This window comes from Callionymus lyra, chromosome 12 (genome assembly GCF_982586985.1).
Source record: "Callionymus lyra chromosome 12, fCalLyr1.hap1.1, whole genome shotgun sequence".
Classification (NCBI taxonomy): Eukaryota; Metazoa; Chordata; class Actinopteri; order Syngnathiformes; family Callionymidae; genus Callionymus; species Callionymus lyra.
Window position 1 is genome coordinate 17,328,596 of NC_141829.1, and position 26,361 is coordinate 17,354,956.

At 45.5% G+C, this 26,361-nt stretch overlaps 1 protein-coding gene across 1 annotated transcript in view; it reads left to right on the plus strand.

The window, feature by feature from the left end:
* Positions 1 to 26,361, plus strand: part of ttn.1 (titin, tandem duplicate 1) — a 111,814-nt gene that overhangs the window by 63,015 nt on the left and 22,438 nt on the right. The window contains 24 exon segments of the mRNA XM_087804614.1: positions 48 to 368; positions 442 to 726; positions 798 to 1,103; positions 1,185 to 1,342; positions 1,560 to 1,722; positions 1,794 to 2,069; positions 2,156 to 2,455; positions 2,535 to 2,837; positions 2,913 to 3,212; positions 3,286 to 3,573; positions 3,652 to 3,954; positions 4,028 to 4,330; positions 4,405 to 4,710; positions 4,820 to 5,107; positions 5,172 to 5,462; positions 5,536 to 5,823; positions 6,066 to 6,348; positions 6,442 to 6,749; positions 6,819 to 6,923; positions 7,001 to 7,198; positions 7,302 to 7,598; positions 7,667 to 8,254; positions 8,634 to 8,936; positions 9,014 to 26,341. Of these exon segments, the coding sequence (XP_087660740.1) occupies positions 48 to 368; positions 442 to 726; positions 798 to 1,103; positions 1,185 to 1,342; positions 1,560 to 1,722; positions 1,794 to 2,069; positions 2,156 to 2,455; positions 2,535 to 2,837; positions 2,913 to 3,212; positions 3,286 to 3,573; positions 3,652 to 3,954; positions 4,028 to 4,330; positions 4,405 to 4,710; positions 4,820 to 5,107; positions 5,172 to 5,462; positions 5,536 to 5,823; positions 6,066 to 6,348; positions 6,442 to 6,749; positions 6,819 to 6,923; positions 7,001 to 7,198; positions 7,302 to 7,598; positions 7,667 to 8,254; positions 8,634 to 8,936; positions 9,014 to 26,341 (23,889 nt within the window).

Below are 26,361 nucleotides of genomic sequence, written 5' to 3' on the forward strand. Positions count from 1 at the left end.
ACTAAAGATCTTCAGACTGTTACAATCAATCCTATTTCTGTTCACAGAGGCACCAGCCCCACCCACAAATCTTAAGGTTTTGGACAGCACCAAGTCTACTGTAACACTTGGATGGTTGAAACCTGTGTCTGATGGTGGAGCTCCCATTATTGGTTATGTGGTAGAGATGAGAGTGCCGGGAAGTGTGAAGAAAGGGGATGATGGCTGGAAGCGCTGCAATGTTGCTGCTCAGCTAGTCGTGTGTGAATTCACAGTGTCAAGTCTTGATGAGAAACTGGTGTATGAATTTAGGGTTTCTGCTCAGAATCAGGTGGGCATGAGTGCCCCCTGTGAGCTGGAAGGAGCTGTGATCCCTCGAGAGATCTTGGGTAAGTAATATTTTTATTTTTTATAAAAACTTTGTTTTGAGTTATCTCATCTTGATTTATTGAATAATTACAGAGGTGCCAGAAATTGAGCTGGATGCTGACCTAAAGCAAGGACTCACAGTCAGAGCTGGCTGTCCCATCAGACTTTGTGCCACTGTCAGAGGCAGACCTCCTCCCAGAGTGACTTGGAGACGAATGGGCATTGACAACGTAGTGAGAAAAGGACATGTGGACATCATAGATACCATGACCTTCTTGGTCATTCCTGACAGTACACGCTCAGATTCTGGCAAGTACTGTCTGACAGTCCAGAGTCCAGCTGGTGAAAAAGCAGTATTTGTCAATGTCAAGGTTTTAGGTGAGTACTGAATGATCCTTTAACAATAAAAATGATTTGTCAATAACACAACCCTGGGTTTGCACCTTCAGATACCCCTGGACCCGTCATGTATCTGGAGGCATGCGACATACAGCAGACATCTGCCATGTTGTCATGGAATCCTCCAGAGATTAATGGTGGAAGTGAAGTCCTTCACTATGTTGTAGAGAAACGCGCGATTGACAAAAAGACATGGGCAATTGTAAAGTCTGAGGTGGACAAAGAAAAAGTACCCTTCAAAGTCTCTGGTCTAACACCCGGGACAGAATACTACTTCAGGGTTATTGCTGTGAATGAATATGGACGTGGAGTTCCCAGGGTGTCTCCTACATCCTACATAGCATCCGACCCCATCAGTAAGTATCCTTAATAAAAGAGGCCTGAATTGTATTTGATCTAACTTTCCTACCGTTTAATGTTTTTCTTTGCATTTGCAGGTAAACCAGATCCTTGTGAAAAGATTGAGGTCCTTGAGATCACAAAAAACAGCGCCACAGTTGGCTGGGTGAAGCCTAGTAGGGATGGTGGGGCCAAACTAGATGGTTATGTTATTGAGTACATAGAGGTTAAACCTCTCCCAGAACCCCCTGCACCTGTTGAGGTAACTGCTCTTGACCTTTTACATTTATTTTTTTTATCATTGAAAAAATGCAAACTTTAGAAAGGTGGCTTTTATTTTTATTCATGGAAGTATTTATTTGAAACTAAGAATATCTAAACTTATGTTGCAGGTTCCAGAAGGAGAAGGAGCTCCTGCTCCTCCTCCACCACCACCCCCAATGGAAGAGGAAGATGAAGAAGTGGAACCAGAGAAGGAAGTGTGGAACGCATATACCACCGTAAAGGGTTTGACCATCAGCATCAGCGGCCTAAAAGAAGGAAAGCGATACAAGTTCAGAGTTGCTGCCAAAAACATCATGGGCCTGAGTTTGTTCACCGAGACTAGGCAGCCAGTGGAAATAAGAGAGCAAATGTGTGAGTTTTCAAGCGTTGTAATATCTTTAATTTGTACATGGTTCTCACAGCTAAAGTTTTAAATCTCATAGTGGAGCCTAAAATCATCATGCCAGAGATGGCAAGTGCCAGAGCTGGAGCCAAGCTAAGGGTTGAGGCCCTGATATCAGGAAAACCTTCACCCACATGCAAGTGGATGCGTGGCACAGACGCTGTGGTCTCATCCAGCCGCCTCGCTGTACACAAGTCAGGGAATATGTGTGTGTTAATTATTAAGGACGTATCAAGAATGGACAGTGGAGAATACAGCCTGATAGCTGAGAACAGCTCTGCCAAGGTGGTGGAGTCTATGAAGATTGTCATCAAGGGTAAGTGCCTATCAATCACTCAGAAATAAAGTTTGTTGTCTCTACAAATATTACAATATGACTCTTTTTGTTTTTGTGTGATACAGACATCCCTGGACCACCTGAAGGTCCTGTTGAGGTAGGGGACATTGACTCAGATTCTTGCTCTCTCTCCTGGAACAAACCCCTGGAGGATGGAGGCACTAACATCACTAACTATGTGGTTGAGAAATGCGACCTCATTCGAGGGGACTGGGTGACGGCTGTCTCCTCCTGCCCTAAAACAAACTGCAGACTGGGTAAACTCATCCCTGGAAAAGAATATGTTTTCCGAATTCGTGCAGAAAACCGCTATGGCGTCTCAGACCCCATCCAGTCTGACAGAATGATTGCAAAGTTCCCCTTCGGTAGGTTTAATTAATTTTGCTGTCTCATTTTGAAGTTTAAGACATCATGGATTCAAATCATATCTTGTTTCTTTACCAGACGTCCCTGGTGAACCCCTTAATTGTCGTATCAACAAGACCAACAAGGATTGCATGTTTGTGGCTTGGGACAAACCTGAGACTGATGGTGGTAGTCCCATCACTGGCTATTTCATTGAGCGTAAGGAACGAAACAGCCTTTTGTGGCTGAAGGCAAATGACACAGTGGTACGCACCACGGAGTACCCTTGTGCTAGTTTGATTGAGGGTTTGGAGTACACATTCAGAGTGTCGGCCATCAACCGCGCTGGTCAGGGCAAGCCAAGCAAAAAGACTGACTTTGTGACAGCCAGAACACCAGTTGGTAAGGTCAACACCAGCTTCACATATGAAAAGTAGGTCCATGATATTCTTTCATGTATCTTCTGTCTTTTTTCAGACACCCCTGGCAAACCTGAAGTCCTGGATGTAACAAAAAATTCAGTTACTCTGGTTTGGGCCAGGCCTAAAAATGATGGCGGTAGTAAAATAATTGGGTATTATGTAGAGGCAACAAGAGTCCCTGGAGAGATGTGGATTCGCTGCAATACCAGCAGTCAGAATGTCCCCAAAGAGGAATACACGGTGACTGGTCTAGAAAGGGACTTGCAGTACCAGTTCCGAGTTATTGCAAAGACAGCTGTCAATGTGAGCAAACCCTCTGAGCCAACAGACCCAATTCTTGTTAGTGCTGAAAATGGTAAGATGTAATTTCAACTAGCTACATAAGGTAGGTTCGGTGAAAATCCAACACTTTTTTTTGTACTTAACAGTGCCTCCACGGGTAGAGTTGAATGCACGTGCGCAAAAAGGTTTTAAGGTGAAAGCAGGAACAACAGTCCTCCTGGAGGCTGACGTATTTGGTAAACCCATGCCTCGGATCACATGGAAACGAGGTGAAGACAGCCTTAAGTCTGCTGATGGTCGGGTGATTACCAAACAGAGACAACATTGTCAAATGGAGATGACTGCCGTCACCAAGGAGCACACGGGAACCTACACAATTCTGGCAGAAAATGCCAGCGGATCAAAGTCTGCTGAAATTAGTGTCATTGTTCTTGGTAAGTTATTGATCCGACCTTCAACCACACTTGTTTTAAAGACTCATAAAGACGAATGATGTATGTCTTTGTGTCCAGATATCCCTGGTCCGCCTGCTTCTGCTAAATACACAGAGGTGTTTGCCACTAGTATGAAACTGTCTTGGGAGCCACCCTTGATGGATGGTGGTGCACCTGTAAATAATTACATTGTGGACAAGCGTGAGACCAGCAGAGCCAACTGGGCACAGGTTACCAACAAGATCAAAAAAGACAACCTGGAGTTGAATGTGGAGAAGCTGATTGAGGGACACGAATACCAGTTCCGAATTCGTGCTGAGAACACATGGGGAGTGGGAGATGCACTCATTACTGACCCGATCATCGCCAAGAACCCTTTCAGTCAGTTGCCTTATCCCTCAAAAGTTCACAATCCAAGTCAAATTGACAATCCTTCTAATATATCATTCTACAGCTGTTCCCGGACCCTGTGAGGCACCAGTTATCACTAACATCACCAAGGACAGTATGACTGTGAGCTGGAAGGAGCCAGCTGACGATGGAAAGTCCACCATTCAGGGTTACACGTTGGAGAAGAAGGAGACAAAAGAAATTAACTGGACCAGGCTGAACAGGAAACCTATGACTGACAGGAGTCTGGATGTCACTGGTCTCACAGAGGGAGTAGAGTATGAGTTCAGAGTATCTGCTGTCAATGTAGCAGGAGCAGGCAAACCCAGTGAGCCTTCAGTCGGAGCCATGGCCCAGAATCCCATTAGTAAGTGCTGGCTAATAATGCTTTTCCTTTTTTTTTAACATACTCGCTTACACAGCCTTTTTGCTACTTCTCAGCACCACCTGGTCCTGTTGTGAACCCAGCTATGGCTGACACTTCCAACAGCTCTATAAGCCTCACATGGACTTCCCCTGCCAGCAATGGTGGAAGTCCAATCCTGGGATATCTTGTGGAGTGCAAGAGAACCGACTCAAGTGACTGGATCCGCTGTAATGTCCCCAGGAATCTACAGGATACCAGTTATACTATTCAGAACCTCATCTACAAGGCAGAGTACCAGTGCCGTGTCACTGCAGTCAACAAGGTCGGCTTCGGTGAGGCAGTTGAAGTTCCTGGCAAGCACATTGCGAAGGACATTGTTGGTACGTTAAACGTAATAATTGGGGCTGGTGTAGACTAGCAAAGAAACTGGTTTCCTCTTTCTCCCATATCTGTATTGAAAATATTCTGAATGTGTTTTCTTTTTCGCAGTTCCTCCAGAGGCAGAGTTTGGTGCTCATTTAAAGAATGTACTGGAACTACACGCTGGTGCCACCATGAGACTGCAGGCTACAGTAAAGGGCCGCCCTATACCAAGGATCATCTGGGCAAAGATGAACACCAATATCAAAGACAGACAGGGGATCATAATCAAGTCTAGCAACACTGACACCTGTGTTTTGGTGGAAAAAGTCAACAGATATGATGCTGGAAAATACATTCTTACCCTTGAGAGCACGTCAGGCATGAAGATGTACACCATCGTTGTGAAGGTTTTTGGTGAGTCAGCACTAGAATAACTATTTGTATTCCTCCAAATATGACCCCTTCCTTTTGGTTGTAGACACTCCGGGACCACCGGTTAACCTAATGGTCAAGGAGAGCAACAAGGACAGCGCCTCTATCTATTGGGATGCTCCTTTGATTGATGGGGGCCATGAAGTCACACACTATATCATAGAGAAACGTGACACTGAAAGGAAGGCCTGGTCTATCATTGCCAACAACTGTCCCAAGACTTTTTTCCAGGTGCCAGATTTAGACGCTGGACGCTCTTACTGTTTCAGAGTATCTGCAGTGAACAAGCTTGGATCAGGAGAACACTGCGAGACTGCAGACTCTGTCAGAGCCTCTGGTGGGTGTGACATCAACCTGGCAGTGTGACTTTAACAGACGCAGTAAAACTTTTTTTTTCTTAATGTCCACAGAGGAACCAGGGCCAGTGATGGACTTCAAAACATTATTGGTTACGAAAGATTCCTGCACTTTGAGTTGGAAGAAACCAATAAGTGACGGCGGAAGCCGTATTATCTGCTACGTGCTTGAGGTCCTTAATGGTGATGACAAGTACAAGGAACTTATGAGGTCTAAGAACATGCAGTACAGCGCCAAGGACCTAGTGGAGGATAAACAGTACAATTACAGAGTCAAGGCTGTCAATGACACTGGAGAGGGTTCTGTCAAGGAGCTGACCGTGGTAGCCAAGGACCAGATCAGTAAGAATGCATCACAAAAATCTAACATTTTAAATATGCTCCTGTTGTTGTGCTAAAATTATAAGTTGAAGATTGGCTTTTCTTGAACTTTGGTAACAAACAAGTAATTATGTTACATATAGATAAGGGTTCTCAATCAAGTTAAATTGAGTAATCTATAATGAAGTTAACTGTTAACAGTGTAGATTTGAGCCTTCAGGACGTTTACAATGTATTGTTTCTTTCGATTGTCTCGCCTGCAGTTCTTCCTAGCTGTGACCTGAAGGAATTGCCAAATATGTGCTACATTGCCAAGGAAGGCAGCACAGTCCGCCTGAAGATCCCCATTATTGGCAAGCCCACTCCAAAGGTTTCATGGAAGAAGGGAGAAGACGAGGACCTGACAGACTCAGGTCGTGTTTGTGCTGAGTCATCTGCAGTCAACACCACCCTCCTGATCAGAGATTGCCAGAGGAGTGATGCCTGCAAGTACACCATCAACCTAAGGAACAGTTCAGGGAGCAAGGAATCCACCATCTTCATCAGGTACAAAACATGTACATGTCATGATTCGGGTTAAGATCAAATCAATTGTGAGACATATTGTGATTTCATTGATTTAACATCGGGGTCTTTCAGGGTGGTGGGGAAACCTGGAATCCCAGTTGGACCTGTCAAGTTCAAGGATGTGACAGCAGATGGGGCCACTCTTAAGTGGGGTGCTCCAAAGGATGATGGGGGCTCTGAGATCACAAACTATATTCTGGAGAAGAGAGATTCTATCACCAACATGTGGGTAACTGTATCCTCAGCAGTCGAGACCAACAGCATGCGGGTCACGGGCCTCCATGAGGGCACAGAGTACATCTTCAGAGTCTGTGCTGAGAACAAGTACGGCTTCGGCGAGGGGCTAAAATCTGAACCCATAGTAGCTAAACACCCTTTCAGTAAGTAGCCAAAAGATTGGCATTTTTTGTAACCTTAATTGAACTTACAAACTTTCCTTCACCATGCAGATGTTCCTGATGCCCCCGCACCACCTCAGATTGTAAGCATGCGCCATAACTCTGCATACTTGGCCTGGAATGACCCCAGGAAGACAGGAGGATCTCCTATTACTGGCACGTACATTTAGTTATTCTACACTGCTTACCTGCCTAAGTCCTAGACTAACTTTTTATTCCCTGATGACGAGCAGGATACCATGCAGAGTTCAAGGAGCGCAACAGCATGTTGTGGAAGCGGGCCAGTTCCACTGCTCTGAGGATGAGAGAGTACAAGGTGACCGGACTGACTGAAGGTCTGGAGTATGAATTCCGTGTCATGGCCATAAATCTAGCTGGGATTGGACGACCCAGCGCCCCTACTGATCCACAAGTGGCTCTGAATCCTATTGGTTAGTTTGGTTTCCCTTTAGTCTGAAATTATATGACCACAAGTCATACATGAATTAATAAAATTCAGACATCATCTAAGATCATTTTTCATGTGCTCACCAGATACTCCGGGTAAACCAGACGTGATCAGCATCACTAGAAGCACTGTTACTCTTCAGTGGACTGAGCCGGAGTTTGATGGTGGACACAGACTAACTGGCTACATCGTGGAGAGACGTGACCTCCCATCCAAGATTTGGGTGAAGGCTAACAATGTGAACGTACTAGATCCCGCCTTCACAGTTAAAGATTTGCAGGAGGGTTGCAAATACGAATTCAGGATCAGAGCAAAAAACTCTGCTGGAGCTCTTAGCCCCCCCTCTGACCAGACAGACACCATCATCTGCACAGATGAATACGGTGAGACTCAAATCGGTAAAAAAAAAAAAAAAAAATTCAAACTAACATGTGTTTACTCGCATTCTCAGCTGCACCAACAATTATTATCGATGCACAAGTGATGGAAGGACTGACCGTCCGGGCTGGAGACACCATCGTCATTACTGCCACAAGTATACTGGGTAAACCAGCTCCGACCTCCTGTTGGTCGAAGGGTGGAAAGTACTTTAAGCCATCGGATATTGTGGCGATTGAGACAACTGCAACTTCCTCTACCCTTTCGATCAAGTATGCTGGAAGGAAGGACTCAGGGGACTATGTTATCACTGCCAGCAACCCGTTTGGTGTGAAAGAGGAGACAGTCAAGGTCAAAGTTTTGGATGTTCCAGGCTCACCTGGACCCATCGAGTGCTGTGGTGTCTCCTCAGAGAAAGTAACTCTGACTTGGACAACACCAACAGAAGATGGAGGCTCTGCTATTAAGTACTACACCTTGGAGAAGAGAGAAACGAGCCGCCTTCTGTGGACCATTCTTGAGGAGAAAGTCAATGACTGTCACTATGTGGCAAACAAGCTCATCCAGGGCAATGAATACATCTTCAGAGTTTCTGCTGTAAACCAGTACGGTGCCAGTGAGCCTGCTCACTCTGAGCCCGCAAAGATGGTCGACAGATTTGGTAATTTTTAATTTGTTTATAACAGTACACAAATTTGGGGCTTAAGTCTGAGGGGGATTGACAAAAGAAGCATGAAGGGATATTATGTTTGCATGTGTTACAATAGTGAGCATATCTAAGGATAAGGCTTTTAGAACTAAGCCTGGATTCCACAATTTTTCAACATTGCTCATCTTCTTACATTCACCATGGTCTGACTTGCTAAGTCACAAAAAGGAATCCACTGACACAAGTCTACGTTTACCTTATTCCAAGGGACAGCATGATTGTTTTCTTTGACTCACACAACATAGCTTCTCAAATATTAACATGAAATCCACAGCAACTAGATTTTATGAAAGATCCAATAACATATGATTACTTGTCACAATGTGTCCAGGTCCACCAGGCCCACCATCAAAACCTGAGGTTGAGGGGATTGATGGGCATTCAGCCACAGTAATATGGAGAAGACCAACAGAAGATGGAGGAAGCGACATTATTGGATATTGTGTGGAAAAGAAGGAGAAGAAAGGGATGCGATGGGTCAGGGCTTCCAAGAAGTTGATTCCAGAACTGAAGTATCATGTCACTGGACTAAGTGAAGGCGTGGAGTACGAGTTCCGTGTACTGGCAGAAAATTTGGCTGGTGTTGGAGAGCCAAGTGAACCCTCAATGACCATAAGAACTGTGGTTGAGGCCTGTGAGTAACCAACCTCCACCAACCAGGTATCTCTAAGCTAATAATTTATATAACACCACACCTTGTCTGTTTGACAGATGTTCCTGGACCACCAATTAACCCCAGAGTCACTGACATGACCAAGACCACTGCAACCCTGAACTGGGGGAAACCGCTTGACAATGGTGGCCTTGAAGTCTCTGGTTACACTATTGAACATAATAAAGACGGAACAGAGGACTGGGTCAAAGACACACCTTCAATGCCGCTGAGAATTACTGAGTTTGTTGTGCCCAATTTGGAGACAGGAGTCAAGTACCGCTTCAGGATTAGTGCAGTGAACGCAAAAGGATCAGGGATTTTTGCAGAGACCCCAGAGTTGGTAGAAATTGTAGAGCGTGAGGCAGAGGTAGATTTTGAGCTGGATGTAGAGCTTCGAAGAACTCTTGTTGTCAGGGCCGGGTGCTCCATTCGCCTTTTCGTGCCAATCAAAGGGCGCCCTGTACCTTCAGTCACATGGACAAAAGCTGGTGGGCCTGTGCCACGTGCTGTCATTGACAGCACAGAGTCGTTCACGATGCTAATCATCCCAGAGAGCTCCAGAATAGATGCAGGTCAATACGAACTGACTCTACAAAACTCTTCTGGAACCAAGACTGCCACTATCCATGTTCGAGTTCTAGACTCACCAGGACCGCCTTTGAACCTCAAACCAATAAAAATTAACAAAGACAGCATCAGTCTCCAGTGGGAGGTGCCTCTTATAGATGGTGGGGCAAAAATTACAAATTATATTATAGAGAAAAGGGAATCTACTCGCAAAGCTTTTGCCACAGTTGTCACCAATTGCCCAATGACCTATGTAACAATCCCAGACTTAGGGGAAGGCTGTGAGTATTATTTCAGGGTCTCAGCTGAGAACGAGTATGGAATTGGTGAGGCAGTTGAAACTTCTGATCCAATCCGTGCCTCACAGGCACCAACACCTCCAGAAAGCATTATTCCAGCTGACATCACCAAAAATTCTGTGAGTCTGGTGTGGACCAAACCCAAGCATGATGGGGGAAGTAGGATCACTGGATACGTTCTTGAGGCACAGAAAAAAGGGACAGATCAGTGGGCTCACGTGACTACTGTGAAGACAATGGACTACACTGTGAAGAATTTGAACGAGAATGAGGAGTATGTCTTCCGAGTTATGGCTGTTAATCATTCAGGCAGAAGTGTTCCAAGAGAAAGTAAACCCATCATTGTCAAAGATTCAACCTCCCTTCCAGAGTTTGACCTGCGTGGTGTGTGTCAGAAAACAGTTATCGCAAAAGCTGGTGATGACATTAAGGTGGAGATTCCTGTAATGGGACGCCCAAGACCAAATGTGTCTTGGCTAAAGGATGGAACTTCTCTCAAGCTGACACAGAGAACTAATGTAGAGACCACCTCGGCCACCGTTATTCTCAGTATCACTGAGTGCACCAGAGCTGACAGTGGCGTATATACTTTGACAGCAAAGAACAGTGTGGGTTCTGTGACTGACAATATAATTGTAAAGGTGCATGATATTCCTGGACCACCAAAGGGACCAGTCAAGATTGTGGAAATATCTAGGACTTACTGTGTCTTTGCGTGGGAAACTCCAGAAAATGATGGTGGTGTCCCCATTAACAACTATGTAATTGAGATCCGGGACACCTCCACACAGATTTGGACAGAGTTGTCCTCCTCTGTCATCCGCACAATGTATAAAGCAATCCGCCTGACAACCGGGTCAGAATACCAGTTCAGGATCAAGGCAAAAAACAGATATGGAGTTGGAGCTCCAATCACCTCAGAGGCGGTAGTTGCAGCATATCCATTTAAAGCACCTGGACCTCCTGGTACTCCCAATGTTGTGGCTTTCACTAAGGACTCTATAACTATCGGATGGAACGAGCCAGTGATGGATGGGGGTAATGAAGTAATTGGCTATCATGTGGAAAGGAAAGAAAGAAGCAGCATTATGTGGCAAAAGATCAGTAAAAGTCTGGTTAAAGGCAATATTTTCAAGACTATCGGGCTTGAAGACGGAGTCGCCTATGAGTTCAGAGTGATGGCAGAAAATATGGCTGGCATTGGAAAACCAAGCAAAGCCTCAGAACCTATTCTGGCACTAGACCCAGTGGATCCACCTGGTCTGCCTGTACCCACATTTGTGAATAAAAATGTAATCACCATCCAGTGGACAAAACCAGAGTATGATGGTGGGTTCAAGATCACAGGATACACTGTGGAGAAGAGAGAGCTTCCTGCAGGACGCTGGATGAGGGCCAACTTTACAAATATATTGGAGACCACCTTCACTGTCAGTGGTCTGACTCAGGACATGTCCTACGAGTTCCGAGTAATAGCCCGGAATTCTGCTGGAGCTGTAAGTGTGCCCTCAGACTCCTCGGATCCAATTACCTGTAAAGATGACATCATTGAACCACGCATCATGGTTGATGCCATCTTTAAGGATGTTGTCCTCCTCAAGGCTGGTGAGTCCTTTAAGTTGGATGCCGATGTCGCTGGGCAACCAAACCCTTCCATGGTCTGGACAAAGAATGGGAAAGAGATTGAGAACAGTCGGAAGCTAGATGTTAGATTCACAGAACTCACAACAACACTGACAAACAAGGACTCGATCAGATCTGATGGAGGGACTTTTGTTTTGACAGCCACAAATGTTGGTGGATTCTGCAAACACAACTTCAAAGTTAAAGTCCTTGATAGACCAGGCCCCCCTGCAGGTCCACTTGTGGTGTCGCACGTCACAGCAGACAACTGTTTCCTCTCCTGGGGTCCACCGGAGGATGACGGTGGGGCCAAAATTGATGGATATTTGATTGAGAAGCGAGAATCAAGCAGACTGGCTTGGACAAACGTTGCATCTGATATACAGGTGACTGAGTACAAGGTGACCAAGCTGCTTAAAGGAAATGAGTACATCTTCAGGGTAATGGCCATCAACAAGTATGGAAAAGGTGAACCTCTAGACTCCGAACCAACCATAGCAGACAATCCATTTGTGGTTTCAGATCCACCTGAGGGTGTTGAGATCACTGCCATTAACAAAGATTCCATGTTTCTCATGTGGCAGTCACCGAAGAATGACGGTGGGACTCCTGTGACTAATTATAACATTGAGAGGAAAGACAAAATCGGACTTCGCTGGGTAAAATGCAATAAAAGAAAAGTGAAGGATCTTCAGTTTAAAGCAACAGGTCTTGTTGTTGGACATGAATATAAATTCAGAGTGTTGGCTGAGAATGCTGCTGGACTGAGTGCACCCAGTGCATCCAGTCCTTTCTATAAAGCTACAGACGCCATTTACAAACCCGGGGCCCCATGTAATCCAAGGCTACTTGACACATCCAAGTCCTCTATAACTGTGGCCTGGAACAAACCTATTTATGATGGGGGTTCCAGCATTACTGGCTACATTGTGGAGACGTGCGTTCCATCTGAAAAAGAGGAGGAAGAGGAATGGACAATTGTCACACCCAAAGGAGGTCTTGTAGCAACCTGCCTCACCATTACGGGTCTCAAAGAGAACCAGGAGTACAAGATAAACATCTCTGCACTTAACAGTGAGGGTGTTGGTGAGGCTGCATCTGTTCCTGGTCTTCCCAAAGCCGAGGACAGACTCATACCTGCAGAGGTAGACTTGGATGCAGAGCTCATGAAGGTTGTAAGTCTCAGGGCGTGCTGCTCACTCAGACTGTTTGTGCCTATCAGAGGGAGACCAGTTCCTCAAGCAAAATGGACAAAAGAGGATGGTGAACCGATTGAGAGGGCAACAATTGACACAACAACTTCGTACACATCACTTTTAATTGAAAATGTAAACAGATCCGATAGCGGCAAGTACAACCTTACAGTTGAAAACAGTTCAGGAGCCAAGACTGTTTCAGTACAAGTGAAAGTGCTTGATACACCAAGTGCCCCACAGAACCTGAAGATCACTGGCGTAACTTGTGAAACAGTCACTTTGACATGGGACTCGCCAGCCAATGATGGTGGCGTCAAAATTAAGAACTACATTGTTGAAAAACGTGAGTCGACAAGAAAAGCTTACGCAACAGTCAGTGCAATGTGCCATCAAAATTATTTTACTGTGGAGCAGCTACTGGAAGGTTGCAACTACTACTTCAGAGTTCTTGCAGAAAATGAATATGGCATTGGTCTGCCAATAGAGACCGGAGAGTCAATCAAGGTGTCTGAAAAACCACAACCACCAGGCAAAATCACACTGAAAGATGTCACTAAGAACAGTGTAACTCTATGTTGGGAGAAGCCTGAGCATGACGGAGGCAGCAGAGTGGGTTGTTACGTTGTTGAAGTCCAGCCCAAAGGAGTTGATAAATGGACTCAGGCAATGATTGTCAAAGAAACAGAGGCTACTATCAGTGGTCTGAATGCTGGAGAGGAGTATTCATTCAGAGTGGCTGCAAGAAATGAGAAGGGAACCAGCGACCCCAGACAAATTGGAGTACCTGTCATTGTTAAAGATTTAGTTATCAGTCCAACTGCTAAACTGCTCTTTAATACCTTTAGCGTGCTGGCAGGGGAGGACCTGGCTATTGAGATTCCCTACATCGCTCGTCCAAAAGCTGCTGTCTCCTGGGTAAAGGACAACCAACCACTGAAGCGAACCACCAGAGTAAACTTTAGTGCAAAAGATACACTGCTGAGCCTAAACATTAAAGAGGCAAACAAAGATGACTTTGGACACTATCACATCACCATTAGCAACACAGCCGGCGAGACAACACTAGATGTTGGTATTGTGGTCTTGGACAAACCTGGTCAACCAGATGGTCCAGTAAGGGTAGAAGAGGTAACATCTGACAGTGTTACTATCTCATGGAAAGCGCCAGAGTATGATGGTGGCTGCACCATCAAACACTACATTGTGGAAAAAAGAGACACTTCAACCAACACCTGGATAGTTGTCTGTCCTAACCTGGCAAGGACGAAAGTCAAAGCTGGGCGACTGAAGACAGGATCTGAATACCAATTTAGGATCACTGCGGAAAACAGATATGGAAAAGGACCTGTTCTTGTGTCTGAGTGTATTGTGGCTCAATACCCATACAAGCTCCCTGGACCCCCTGGAACTCCTTCAATAAGCAGCTCTACAAGAGACACTATGGTGGTCGCCTGGAATGAACCAGTGAACGATGGAGGCAGCACAATTCTTGGCTATCATCTTGAACGCAAAGAGAGGAACAGCATTTTGTGGGTAAAACTTAACAAGTCTCTTATTATCGACCAAACCTTCAAGACCACAGGCCTGGAACCTGGGATGGAGTATGAGTTCCGGGTTTATGCAGAAAACATAGTTGGAATTGGCAAGGTTAGCAAAGTATCAGAGGGACAAATTGCAAGAGACCCATGTGACCCTCCAGGTACTCCAGAGGCCACAAAGATTTCAAAAGATTCTGTAACAATTGTTTGGTCAAAACCAGAGTATGATGGGGGTGCAAAGGTCACCGGCTACATCGTGGAAAAGAAGGAACTTCCAGAAGGGCGCTGGCTGAAATCTAACTTCACTAATATCATTGAGACAGAGTACACTGCGACTGGTCTTGTAGAAGGCAACCAATATGAGTTCCGTGTCATAGCCAGAAATGCTGCAGGTGTTTTTAGCCTGCCATCATACAGCACTGGACCAGTAACTGCCTTGGATGAAATCGAGCCACCAAATTACAGCATTGACCCTGAATACACACAGATAATAACTGTTAGTGCTGGCGATAACTTCAAGATTGATGCAGATGTTCGTGGCAAACCATTGCCTTCCATTCACTGGATGAAGGGGGGACTTGAGCTCGGCAACACTATCCACAGAGAAATAAAGAACGCAGACACTAAAGCCTGTATTGCAGTGAAGGAAGCCAAGCTCTCAGATGGTGGGCAGTACACTCTGATGTTAAGAAATCCTGGAGGAGAGAAGGAACTGCTACTTAATGTTGTGGTTTTGGACAAACCAGGAGAGCCACAAGGACCAATCGCTGTCACAGGCATAATGAATGACCGATGCTGTCTTTCCTGGAAAGTCCCAGTAAATGACGGTGGTAGTAAAATTTCACACTATGTTGTCGAGAGGAGAGAGACTAGCAGACTAGTCTGGACAGTTGTCGATCCTAAAGTGGAAAACACGTATGTAAAAGTGACAAAGCTCCTTGAAGGAAATGAATACATCTTCAGAATCCATGCAGTCAACCAGTTTGGTGCAGGTGCAGCCCTAGAGTCAACACCTGTGGTCATCAAAGATCCATACACCCCCCCTGGTGCACCTAAGAACTTGGAGATCTCTCATATTAAGAAGGACTCTATGGTTCTAACATGGGAAACACCTTCTGAGGATGGTGGGAGCCCTGTCTTCAGATATGTCATTGAAAAACATGACAAGGAGGGGGTCCGTTGGACAAGGTGCAACAGAGAACCAGTTTCGGACCTGACCTTCAAAGTGCCTGGACTCCTGGAAGGCCACAGTTATGAGTTCAGGGTAGCAGCTGAAAATGCTGTTGGTGTTGGAGAACCAAGCTCTGTGACCGTTTTCTACAAGGCTGTTGATCCCACCTTCCGACCCGGTCCACCTTTCAACCCAAGAGTAACAGACACCACAAAATCATCAGTTTTTCTGTCTTGGGGAAAACCAGTTTGCGACGGTGGCTGTGAGATTCAAGGATACATCATTGAGTGCTGTAAAGCAACAGAACATACAGAGTCAACCGAGGCAAATGTTGAAGATTCTGGTGAGGCAGCCTCCAGTGAAGCACACACTGAAGAGTGGGCCATGTGCACACCCCCCTCAGGAATAAAACATACCAAGTTTGAAGTTGTTAACCTAAAGGAGAAACAGGCATACAAGTTCAGAGTGTGTGCCATCAACAAAGTAGGAGTTGGTGAAAATGCAGACATTGCAGGTGTTGTTGTTGCCCAGGACAGGGCAGAAGAGCCGGACCTGGATATTGATCCGGAACTTAGAAAGATTGTAACTATCAAAGCTGGAGCTTCTTTGAGACTATTTATTCCTGTTAAAGGAAGACCTACCCCAAGTATCAAGTGGGACAAGGATGATGCCCCACTGAAGGAAACAGCACAGATAGAAGTAACAAGCAGCTACACTTCACTTGTTATTGATAAGATGTGTCGTACTGATAGTGGTAAATACACCATCACAGCTGCCAACACTAGCGGGACCAAGTCTGCATTTATTGTTGTCCGTGTTCTAGATACACCCAGTGCCCCCATGAACATGAAGGTCAAAGAAATTACAAACCAGTCAGTGACTATTGCCTGGGAAGCCCCCCTGCTGGATGGGGGTTCCAAGATAAAGAATTATATTGTGGAGAAGAGGGAGAGCACTCGCAAGACATATGCAGCAGTAGTAACTAACTGTCATGCCCTTTCGTGGAAGGTTGAACCTCTCCAGGAGGGTTGCAGCTACTATTTCAGAGTGCTAGCAGAGAATGCACATGGTGTGGGTTTGCCATCTGTGACTGTCGATCCTTTGAAAGTTTCAGAGGTTCCTCAGTCCCCCAAGAGTCTCTCTGTTACAGACCAAACAAAGACAAGCATTTCTTTGGCATGGGAGAAACCAGAGTATGATGGCGGCAGCAGGGTCATGCAGTACCTGCTTGAGGTGCAGCTTAAGGGCCAAGATAAGTGGTCTGGTGTCAACACATTCAAGACAATGGAGACTACTGTGATCAACTTAAACCCAGGGGAGGAATACTTGTTCCGAGTGACAGCAATGAATGACAAAGGAAAGAGTGAGCCAAAAGTCCTTACTGGCCCAGTCATGACAAAGGACTTGGTCTTTGAGCCAGACATCCGACCTGTGTTCAGCAGCTACAGTGTACATGTAGGCAAAGATCTTATCATCGACATACCTATTTTTGGCCGTCCTAAACCAGCAGTGACATGGACTAAAGATGGAGCACCACTCAAATTCACCACAAGAGTGAACATTCACAACACATCAACACAAACCACTCTCAGTATTAAAGATGCTGCAGGAGATGATGGAGGAATGTACAGCATCAATGCCTCTAATAAAGTTGGAAAGAAAGAAACAACCATTGAGTTAGTAGTACTTGACAAACCTGGTCCTCCGTCAGGACCGGTGAGATTTGATGAGATCACAACCCAAAGTGTCACCATCTCATGGAACCCACCAAAGCACAATGGAGGCTGCCAGATTTCAAACTACATTGTGCAAAAAAGGGCTACAACTACAACAACGTGGGAGAACGTAAGCATTAACTGTGCCAGAACTAGTATTAAAGTACAGCGCTTAAAGACTGGAGCTGAGTACCAGTTCAGGATTATTGCCCAAAACCGTTATGGAAAGAGTCATGGCCTTGATTCTTCTCCTGTTGTTGCTCAATACCCTTATAGAGCACCCGGTCCACCAGGCACTCCTTTCATCTCCTCTCTTTCTAGAGACCACCAGATCGTTGAATGGCATGAACCTGTGTCCGATGGAGGCAGCTCTGTTCTAGGCTATCACCTTGAAAGGAAAGAGAGGAATAGCATTCTCTGGGTTAAAATAAACAAAATGCTCATTCATGAAACAACTTTCAGGAGTCATCCTTTGGAGGAAGGTGTGGAGTACGAGTACAGGGTCTATGCTGAGAATATTGTGGGCATTGGCAGATGCAGCAAGATATCAGAGGGTTGTGTTGCCCGTGACCAATGTGACCCACCGGGTTCACCCGAAGCCGTTCATGTAACTAAGGATACCATTGTTATCCAGTGGTCTAAGCCAGAGTACGATGGAGGCAGTAACATCACAGGTTACCTGGTTGAGAAGCGTGATCTTCCAGAGGGAAGGTGGGTGCGTGCCAACTTCACCAATGTAATTGAGACCCAGTTTACTCTTACTGGTCTGATCGAGAATGGCCAGTATGATTTTAGAGTAATAGCCAAAAATGCTGTTGGGACGCTAAGCAAACCATCTTACAACAGTGGACCAATAACTGCTAGCGATAATGTTGAACCCCCTCAATATTCCATTGATCCGGCTTTTACCAAGACCATTATCATCAATGCCGGAGAAACCTTCAAGCTTGATGCTGATGTCCGTGGAAAGCCACTGCCATCCATCCAGTGGTTTAAAGACGAAAGCCCAGTTGAAAACACAATGAGACTGGAACTGAAAAACACGGAGAAACATGCAATGATTTTGATCAAGGATGCAGTCAGAGTTGACGGTGGTATGTACACCCTGCAACTCACTAATGAGGCTGGAAGTGAAACTGTGCCATTCAAGGTCGTTGTCCTTGACAGGCCAAGTAAATGTGAAGGACCTCTACATGTAACCGGTGTTGCAGAGGATCGTTGCACATTGGTTTGGCGTACTCCCTTGCATGATGGTGGCAGTGCAGTCACACGATACATAATTGAAAGGAGGGAGACTAGTCGCCTTGCTTGGACTGTTGTTTCTTCAAACTGTGACACCACTTGCTTAAGGGTTACAAAGCTCTTAGAAGGCAACGAGTACATGTTTAGAGTCATGGCAGTCAATGGCTTTGGCATCAGTGAGCCTTTGGAGTCTACTAGTGTGATTATGAAGATTCCTTATGTGGCCCCTGGTCAACCCCATGTTGAAGATGTGTTAAACATTGCCCACGATAGCATGACTGTTACTTGGTCTGCTCCAGAGAGTGATGGTGGTAGTGAAATTATAAACTACATAGTTGAAAAGAAGGACAGAGCTGGAATAAAATGGACAAGGTGCAACAGACAGAGGGTGACAGACCTGTGCTTCAGAGTAACAAGCCTCACCACTGATCATGAATATGAATTCAGAGTCACAGCAGAGAATGTGGTGGGAGTCGGAGAGCCGAGTCTGCCGAGCTCCTACTACAAGGCAAGCGACCCCAAGTACAAGCCAAATTCACCCGCATATGTGAATGTTGTTGACTCCACCAAGTCTTCTGTCACAGTTTCATGGGGTAAACCTCTTTCTGATGGTGGCAGCCCGGTGCAAGGCTACATCGTTGAAGTCTGCAAGGCCGAGGAGGAGGAGTGGACTATGGTCACACCCGCAACAGGCCTGCGTGTCAACAAATATGAAATCATTAATTTGACACAGGGACAAGAATACAAAGTCCAGGTGTGTGCCCTGAACAAGCTTGGGGTTGGTGAACCAGTGTTGCTCTCAGGAACAGCTAAGCCCGAAGAACGTGTAGAACAACCCGAGATTCTTTTGGATTCTGAATTGAGAAAGGGCATCATAGTGAAAGCTGGTGGATCTGTTAGAATAAATGTTCCATTCAAGGGTCGTCCAACCCCAGAGATTAAGTGGACAAAGGATGAGGGAGATGTCAGCGACAAAGCTGTCATTGAGAAGACACTTACTTTCTCTCAGCTGTCTATAGATTCATGTGATAGGAGTGATTCAGGAAAGTATACTTTGACTTTGAATAACAGCAGTGGTTCAGTGTCTGAGTTTGTCTCCGTCAAGGTTCTGGATGCCCCTGGTGCTCCTCTGAACCTGATAGTTAAAGACATTAAGAAGGATTCTGTTACTCTTGTGTGGGATGCACCACTAGTCGATGGCGGATCCAAGGTTAAGAATTATGTTATTGACAAACGTGAATCTACGAGAAAAGCATATGCCAACGTGTCCACTAAGTGCACAAAGACAGTGTTTAAGGTAGAAAACCTGATCGAAGGAGCAATGTATTACTTCAGAGTCATGGCAGAGAATGAGTTTGGAGTTGGACAGGCTGTTGAAACCAAAACTGCACACAAGGCGTCTGAGGTACCTCTGCCAGTTGGAAATGTTTTCCTTTGTGATGTAACAAAGAACACTGTTTCCCTTTCCTGGGAAAAACCAGAACACGACGGAGGTAGTCGAATTGGTGGCTACCTTATTGAAATGCAGCCAAAGGGAACAGACAAGTGGGGAGTTGCCACAAACACCAAGACTTGTGAAGGTACTGTTAAAGGTCTCAATAATGGAACAGAATATCTTTTCCGAATAATTGCTCACAATGAGAAGGGCAAGAGTGAACCAAAGGCACTTGCTGCTCCAGTGGTTGCCAGTGACATGACAGTTGACCCAAGTATCAAGATGCAATTCAACACATACAGTGTCCTAGCAGGAAAGGACCTCAAGCTTGAGTTCCCTGTGTTTGGCCGACCTAAACCAAGAGTATCCTGGATGAAGGAGGGTCAGCAACTAAAGGTGACATCTAGGGTTAATGTGGTGAACACAGCTACAACAACCGGAATAGTAATCACTGAAGCCAGCAAAGATGACTATGGAAAATATTCCATAACTGCAACCAACACGGCTAGCACCATTACTGAAGAGGTGTCAGTTATTATACTTGACAAGCCTGGTCCTCCCACAGGTCCAATCAAAATTGTAGAAGTAAGCAACTCATTTGTTCACCTCTCATGGGAGCCCCCAGAGTATACAGGTGGATGCCAGGTCAAGAACTACATTGTAGAGAAGAGAGACACCACTACCACCACATGGCAGTCGGTAACAACACAGCTTGCCAGAACTGCATTGAAAATAACCAAGCTGAAGACTGGAGCAGAATACCAATTTAGGATTATTGCAGAAAATCGATATGGTAAGGGAGCACCTTTGGATTCTAAAGCTATTGTCGTACAGTATCCATATAAGCCACCGGGTCCTCCAGGAACACCCTATATCAAGTCTGCAACCAAAGACATGATGATCATTGAATGGAATGAGCCAGTAAACGATGGTGGCAACACAGTTATTGGCTATCACCTTGAAAGCAAAGAGAGAAGTAGTATTCTGTGGAACAAGCTCAACAAGACACTAATTACAGACACCCAGTTTAGGATCTGTAACCTGGAGGAGGGCATTGGTTACGAGTTCAGAGTCACTGCTGAAAACATTGTTGGCATTGGCAGGTGCAGTAAGGTCTCTGAGTCCTTTGTTGCACGGGATCCATGTGATCCTCCTGGTGCACCAGAAGCAATTTCTATAACAAAAAACCAGATCAAGATTCAATGGGTCAAGCCAGAGTACGATGGTGGCAGCAAAATCAATGGCTACATAGTGGAGAGGAAGGACCTCTCTTCTCCTGACAGCCGCTGGGTGCGTTCAAACTTTACCAATATTATTGAGACCGAGTACACAATTACTGGTCTGACAGAGAATGAGCAGTATGAGTTCAGGATCATTGCCAGAAATGTTGCCAGCGTGTTCAGTCAACCATCTGACAGTTCAGGACCTATAACTGCCACTGATGAGATTGAGCCCCCAAGGGCCTCTATGGATCCCAAATACAAGGATGTCATTGTCATAAGTGCTGGGCAAAACTTAACGCTTGATGCAGACATCTATGGAAAACCTGTCCCTGATGTGCTTTGGCTGAAAGAAGGAAAAGAAATGGACAAAGCCCTACGAATAGAAATAAAGACAACTGGCAAGCGAACAGCTATGACCATTAAGGACATCACTAAATTAGACAGTGGCCATTATGACCTAGTTTTGAAAAACCTAGGGGGCACCAAAATGTTCCCAATTACAGTCAAGGTGCTTGATAAACCAGGAAAGCCCACTGGACCAATGAAAATCACAGGAGTCATGTCCGACAGGTGTGTTCTGGCATGGTCAGAGCCCCAGTTTGATGGAGGAGCGCCTATTATTAACTATGTTTTGGAAAAAAGAGAGACTAGCAGGTTGTCCTGGACTATAGCAGCACCTGCTGTACAGGGTCTATTCTACAAACTTACAAGTCTACTCCCACGTAATGAATACATCTTCAGAGTGAGAGCTGTCAACAAATATGGTGTTGGCGATTATCTTGAAAGTGAGCCTGTCACTGCTCAAAATCCTTACAAGGCACCAAGTGCTCCTGGCACTCCAGAAGCAAGTGAAATTACTAAGGAGTCTATGCTCCTGTCATGGGCAAGGCCGGAACACACTGGTGGAGCTGAAATTGAGGGTTATCATCTGGAAAAACGTGACAAAGACAGTGTAAGATGGACAAAGTGTAATCGACAGAAACTGACAGAAAATTACTTCAAAGTTACGGGTTTGATGACCGATCACTTTTACGAGTACCGGGTCTCAGCAGAGAATGAGGCAGGAACAGGAGAGCTCAGTGAACTGTCTCTACTCTACAGAGCATGTGATGCACTCACACCTCCAGGACCTCCGCATCATCCAAAGGTGACTGACTATACCAAGTCCACAGTATCTTTGAGCTGGGGCAAGCCGGACTTTGATGGTGGTGCATACATAAAGGGCTATATTGTTGAAATGAGAGAGTACACAGCGAAGCCAGAATCTACAGAGGATGCTGAAGTAGCACCAACAGTAGATGAAGTGATAGAGAAAGAGTGGAAAGTGTGCACTCCACCCACAGGTATTCAGTCAACCAAACTCACTGTAAAAGATCTAAAGGAAGGTGGGGAGTACCAGTTTCGCATCTGTGCCATCAACTCTGAGGGTGTGGGAGAAGCTGCCAATGTTCACGGAACAGTGGTGACAACCATGAAGGTGGAGGCCCCGGAGATTGAGCTAGATGCTGATCTCAGGAAGGTAGTTTCAGTTCGTGCAGGTGGTACTTTAAGACTGTTTGTCACAATCAGAGGACGTCCTGAGCCTGCAGTCAAGTGGGAAAAGGTTGATGGTGCACTCAATGAAAATGTTGCAATCGACACAACAAGTTCTTACACCATGCTTGTCATCGACAACGTTAACCGTTATGACAGTGGAAAGTATTTATTGAACCTGGAGAACAACAGTGGTACAAAGAGTGCAACTATTGCGGTGCGAATACTCGACACTCCAAGTGCACCTCAGAAATTTACAGTCAAGGAAATCAAGAAAGATTCAGTGACTCTGACCTGGGAAGCTCCAATGATGGACGGTGGTGCAAAGATCACTAACTACATTGTGGAAAAAAGAGAATCTGTTCGCAAGGCATACACCACTGTCACTATTAATTGTACCGCCACCTCCCTTCAAATCACAGAACTCCCAGAGGGTGGCATTTTCTACTTCAGAGTGTGTGCAGTCAATGAGTACGGCCAGGGACAGAGCATTGAAACGAAAGAAGTCAAAGTATCAGAGGTTCCTCTGCCACCAAACAAAGTCACTGTTGTCAATGTTACAAAAAACAGTGTGTCTCTGGCTTGGGAAAAGCCGGTTCATGATGGCGGAAGCAAGGTCATGTGCTACAATGTAGAATTTAAGCCAAAGACTGGTGACAAGTGGGGAACGGACTGTACGGTCAAAGTGCCAGAGGCAACTGTCAAAAATCTAACCGCTAATGAAACATATTTGTTTAGAATTGTGGCAATCAACGAGAAGGGAAAGAGTGAGCCGAAAGATCTGGGCCTTCCTGTGGTTGCAAAAGATGTTGAAATTGAGCCATCAATCAACTTACTGTTTAACACATACAGTGTGAAGGCAGGTGATGACCTCACTCTGGAGGTACCAATAAGGGGTCAACCTAAGCCTGTAGTTTCATGGAAGAAAGAAGGACTTCCTCTTAAGCAGACTTCATCCATTACTATCTTAAATACTGTGAGTTCATCAAAGATTATCATAAAGGAGGCAAAGCGAGAGCATGTTGGTAAATATGAGATCACACTGTCAAACACGGCTGGAAATGTGTCTGCCAATATAGGAGTTGTTGTTCTTGATAAACCATCTTCACCTAGAGGCTTTAAGGTAGATGCTGTGACCTCGGACAGCATTACGCTCTCTTGGAGTCCACCTGATTACGATGGAGGTTGCTCCATCAGTAACTACATTGTTGAAAAAAGGGACACAAACTCTCAAGAGTGGCAGATGGTTGCCAGCAATGTTGCTCGCACAGCTTTTAAAGCAGGGCGACTAACACATGGAGCTGAATATCAGTTCCGCATATATGCTGTCAATCGATATGGAAAGAGTACATATTTGGATTCTCCAGGAATCACTGCACAGTACAATTTCAAACAACCAGGACCTCCTTCCACACCTTTGGTGAAGCTGGCTACCAAGTCCTTTATGCTGGTGACCTGGAATGAGCCTGTCAATGATGGTGGCAGTCCAGTTTTAGGTTACCATTTGGAGAAAAAGGAACGTACCAGTATTCTATGGACAAAGATGAACAGAGGAATGATCAAAGACACCGAATACAAAGTCAATGGGGTGGAACAAGGTATGATGTATGAGTACCGCATCTATGCAGAGAATATAGCCGGCCTTGGGAAATGTAGCAAAGCGTCTGAAGCTGTTGCTGCTAGAGATCCATGTGATGCTCCGAGTACCCCACTGGTCACAGCAGTTACAAGAACATCAGTCTCTTTGACTTGGGAAAAACCAGAATATGACGGTGGCGCTAAAGTTTCTGGCTACATTATTGAGAGCAGAGATCTCCCTGAAGGACGGTGGACAAGGTGCAACTTTACAAATGTTCCTGAGACCCATTATGATGTGACAGGCTTGACAGACAACAGTCAGTATGACTTCCGTGTGATTGCCAAGAATGCAGCCGGACTGTTCAGTGAACCATCATTTAATACTGGGCCCATTACAGTGAGAGACGATGTTGAACCAGTACGCATTATGATGGATGTCAAGTACAGAGAAACAGTTTTCATAAAAGCTGGAGAAACTCTTAAGATTAATGCTGATGTTGCAGGTCGACCTGCCCCTGTTGTGTCCTGGACAAAGGATGGGAACGTAATAGTGCTCAGAGCAAGAATCCAAATCACATCGTCGGACAGCAGCACTTCTGTGACAATCAAGGACTGTATCAGGAGAGACTCTGGCCAATACATACTTACGCTAAAGAATATTGTAGGGGCAGTAAGTATGCCAATCAACTGTGTTATTATGGACAAACCTGGCCCATCAGCAGGACCTCTGCAAATAACAGGACTCACTGCAGATGAGTGCACTCTGCAATGGGGACCTCCTCAGGAAACAGGTGGTGCAAATATCACACACTATGTGGTTGAGAAGCGTGACACTAGTCGTCTGGCATGGACCTTGGTGAAGGGAGAGGTGGCAAAAACATACCTCAAAGTCACAGGACTGCTTAAGGGTAATGAGTACATATTCAGGGTGCTTGCTGTTAACAAGCATGGTGTTGGAGAGTCCCTGGAAAGTCAACCTGTTCAGATCAGAGACCCTTTCACTATTGCCAGTGCTCCACTTAGTGTGGATGTCACTGACATAACTGGAAAGTCCATGGCCCTTATTTGGAGTAAGCCAGTAAGTAATGGTGGCACATCCATAACTGGATATGTGATTGAGCGTCGTGAGAAGACTGGTATGCGCTGGGTCAGGGTGAACAGAGATCCCATTGTTGAGTGCACTGCTGTTGTCACCAAACTGAGAAAAGGTTGTGAGTATGACTTCCGGGTCTATGCAGAAAATGCTGCTGGTCTAAGCCCTCCAAGTGAACAGTCCGCCACCCTTAGAGCTTTAGATCCACTAGTTGTTCCATCCCGACCATGCAAGCCAAAGATTGTGAATTCAACGAAGGATAATATCTCTATTGTCTGGAAAGGTCCAGCTGATGATGGAGGTGCTCCAATCCTTGGATACAGTGTTATGTACAGAGACTATGTCCCCAAACCAAAACAAGAGGCTGAGGAGTCAGATGAAGAGTATGAAGAGTATGAAGAGGAAGATGAGATCGAGGAGTCGCCTGAGGATGTGATGCGATGGGTTGAAGCAATACCTCTCACCAAAAGCCTGGAGTTTACAGTCACCGAACTGAAGACAGATGCTATGTATGAATTTTGTGTGAAGGCCATCAACAAAGTTGGCGTGAGCATCTCAAGCCCATGCTCTGATGCTGCTGTGGCAATGGACCGAACTGAGGAACCATCATTCGATGTTGACATCGACATGCGCAAAGTTCTGGTTGTCAAGCACGGTACTGCATTCACACTAAACATACCATTCAAGGGAAAACCAGTGCCGTCAGTCACATGGGCCAAAGAAGGTGTTGACCTTAGGGTCAGGGGAACAATTGACTCCACAGATATAAAAACATCTCTGACAGTTGAGAAGTCTACTAGAAATGACTCAGGAGAATATGTTGTTACAATTGAGTCACCACTAGGACAAGCTACACTACCTATGGCAGTCAAAGTACTAGACTCACCTGGACCACCTGTCAATGTAAAGGTTTCAGCTGTAACACGAGATTCTGCCACACTGACATGGGAAGCTCCAGAAAATGATGGCGGTGATCCTGTCAAGGCCTATCACATTGAAAAACGGGAAGCCAGTATGAAAGCTTGGGTGTCTGTGACAAACAACTGCCACCTTCTCACACATAAGATTGAGGACCTTCAGGAGGGAGCAATGTACTATTTCAGAGTCATCGGAGAAAACGAGCAGGGAGTGGGAGTTCCTGAGGAGGCAAAGGGTGGTGTCAAGATCACAGGTATATGTTTTAGGTATTAT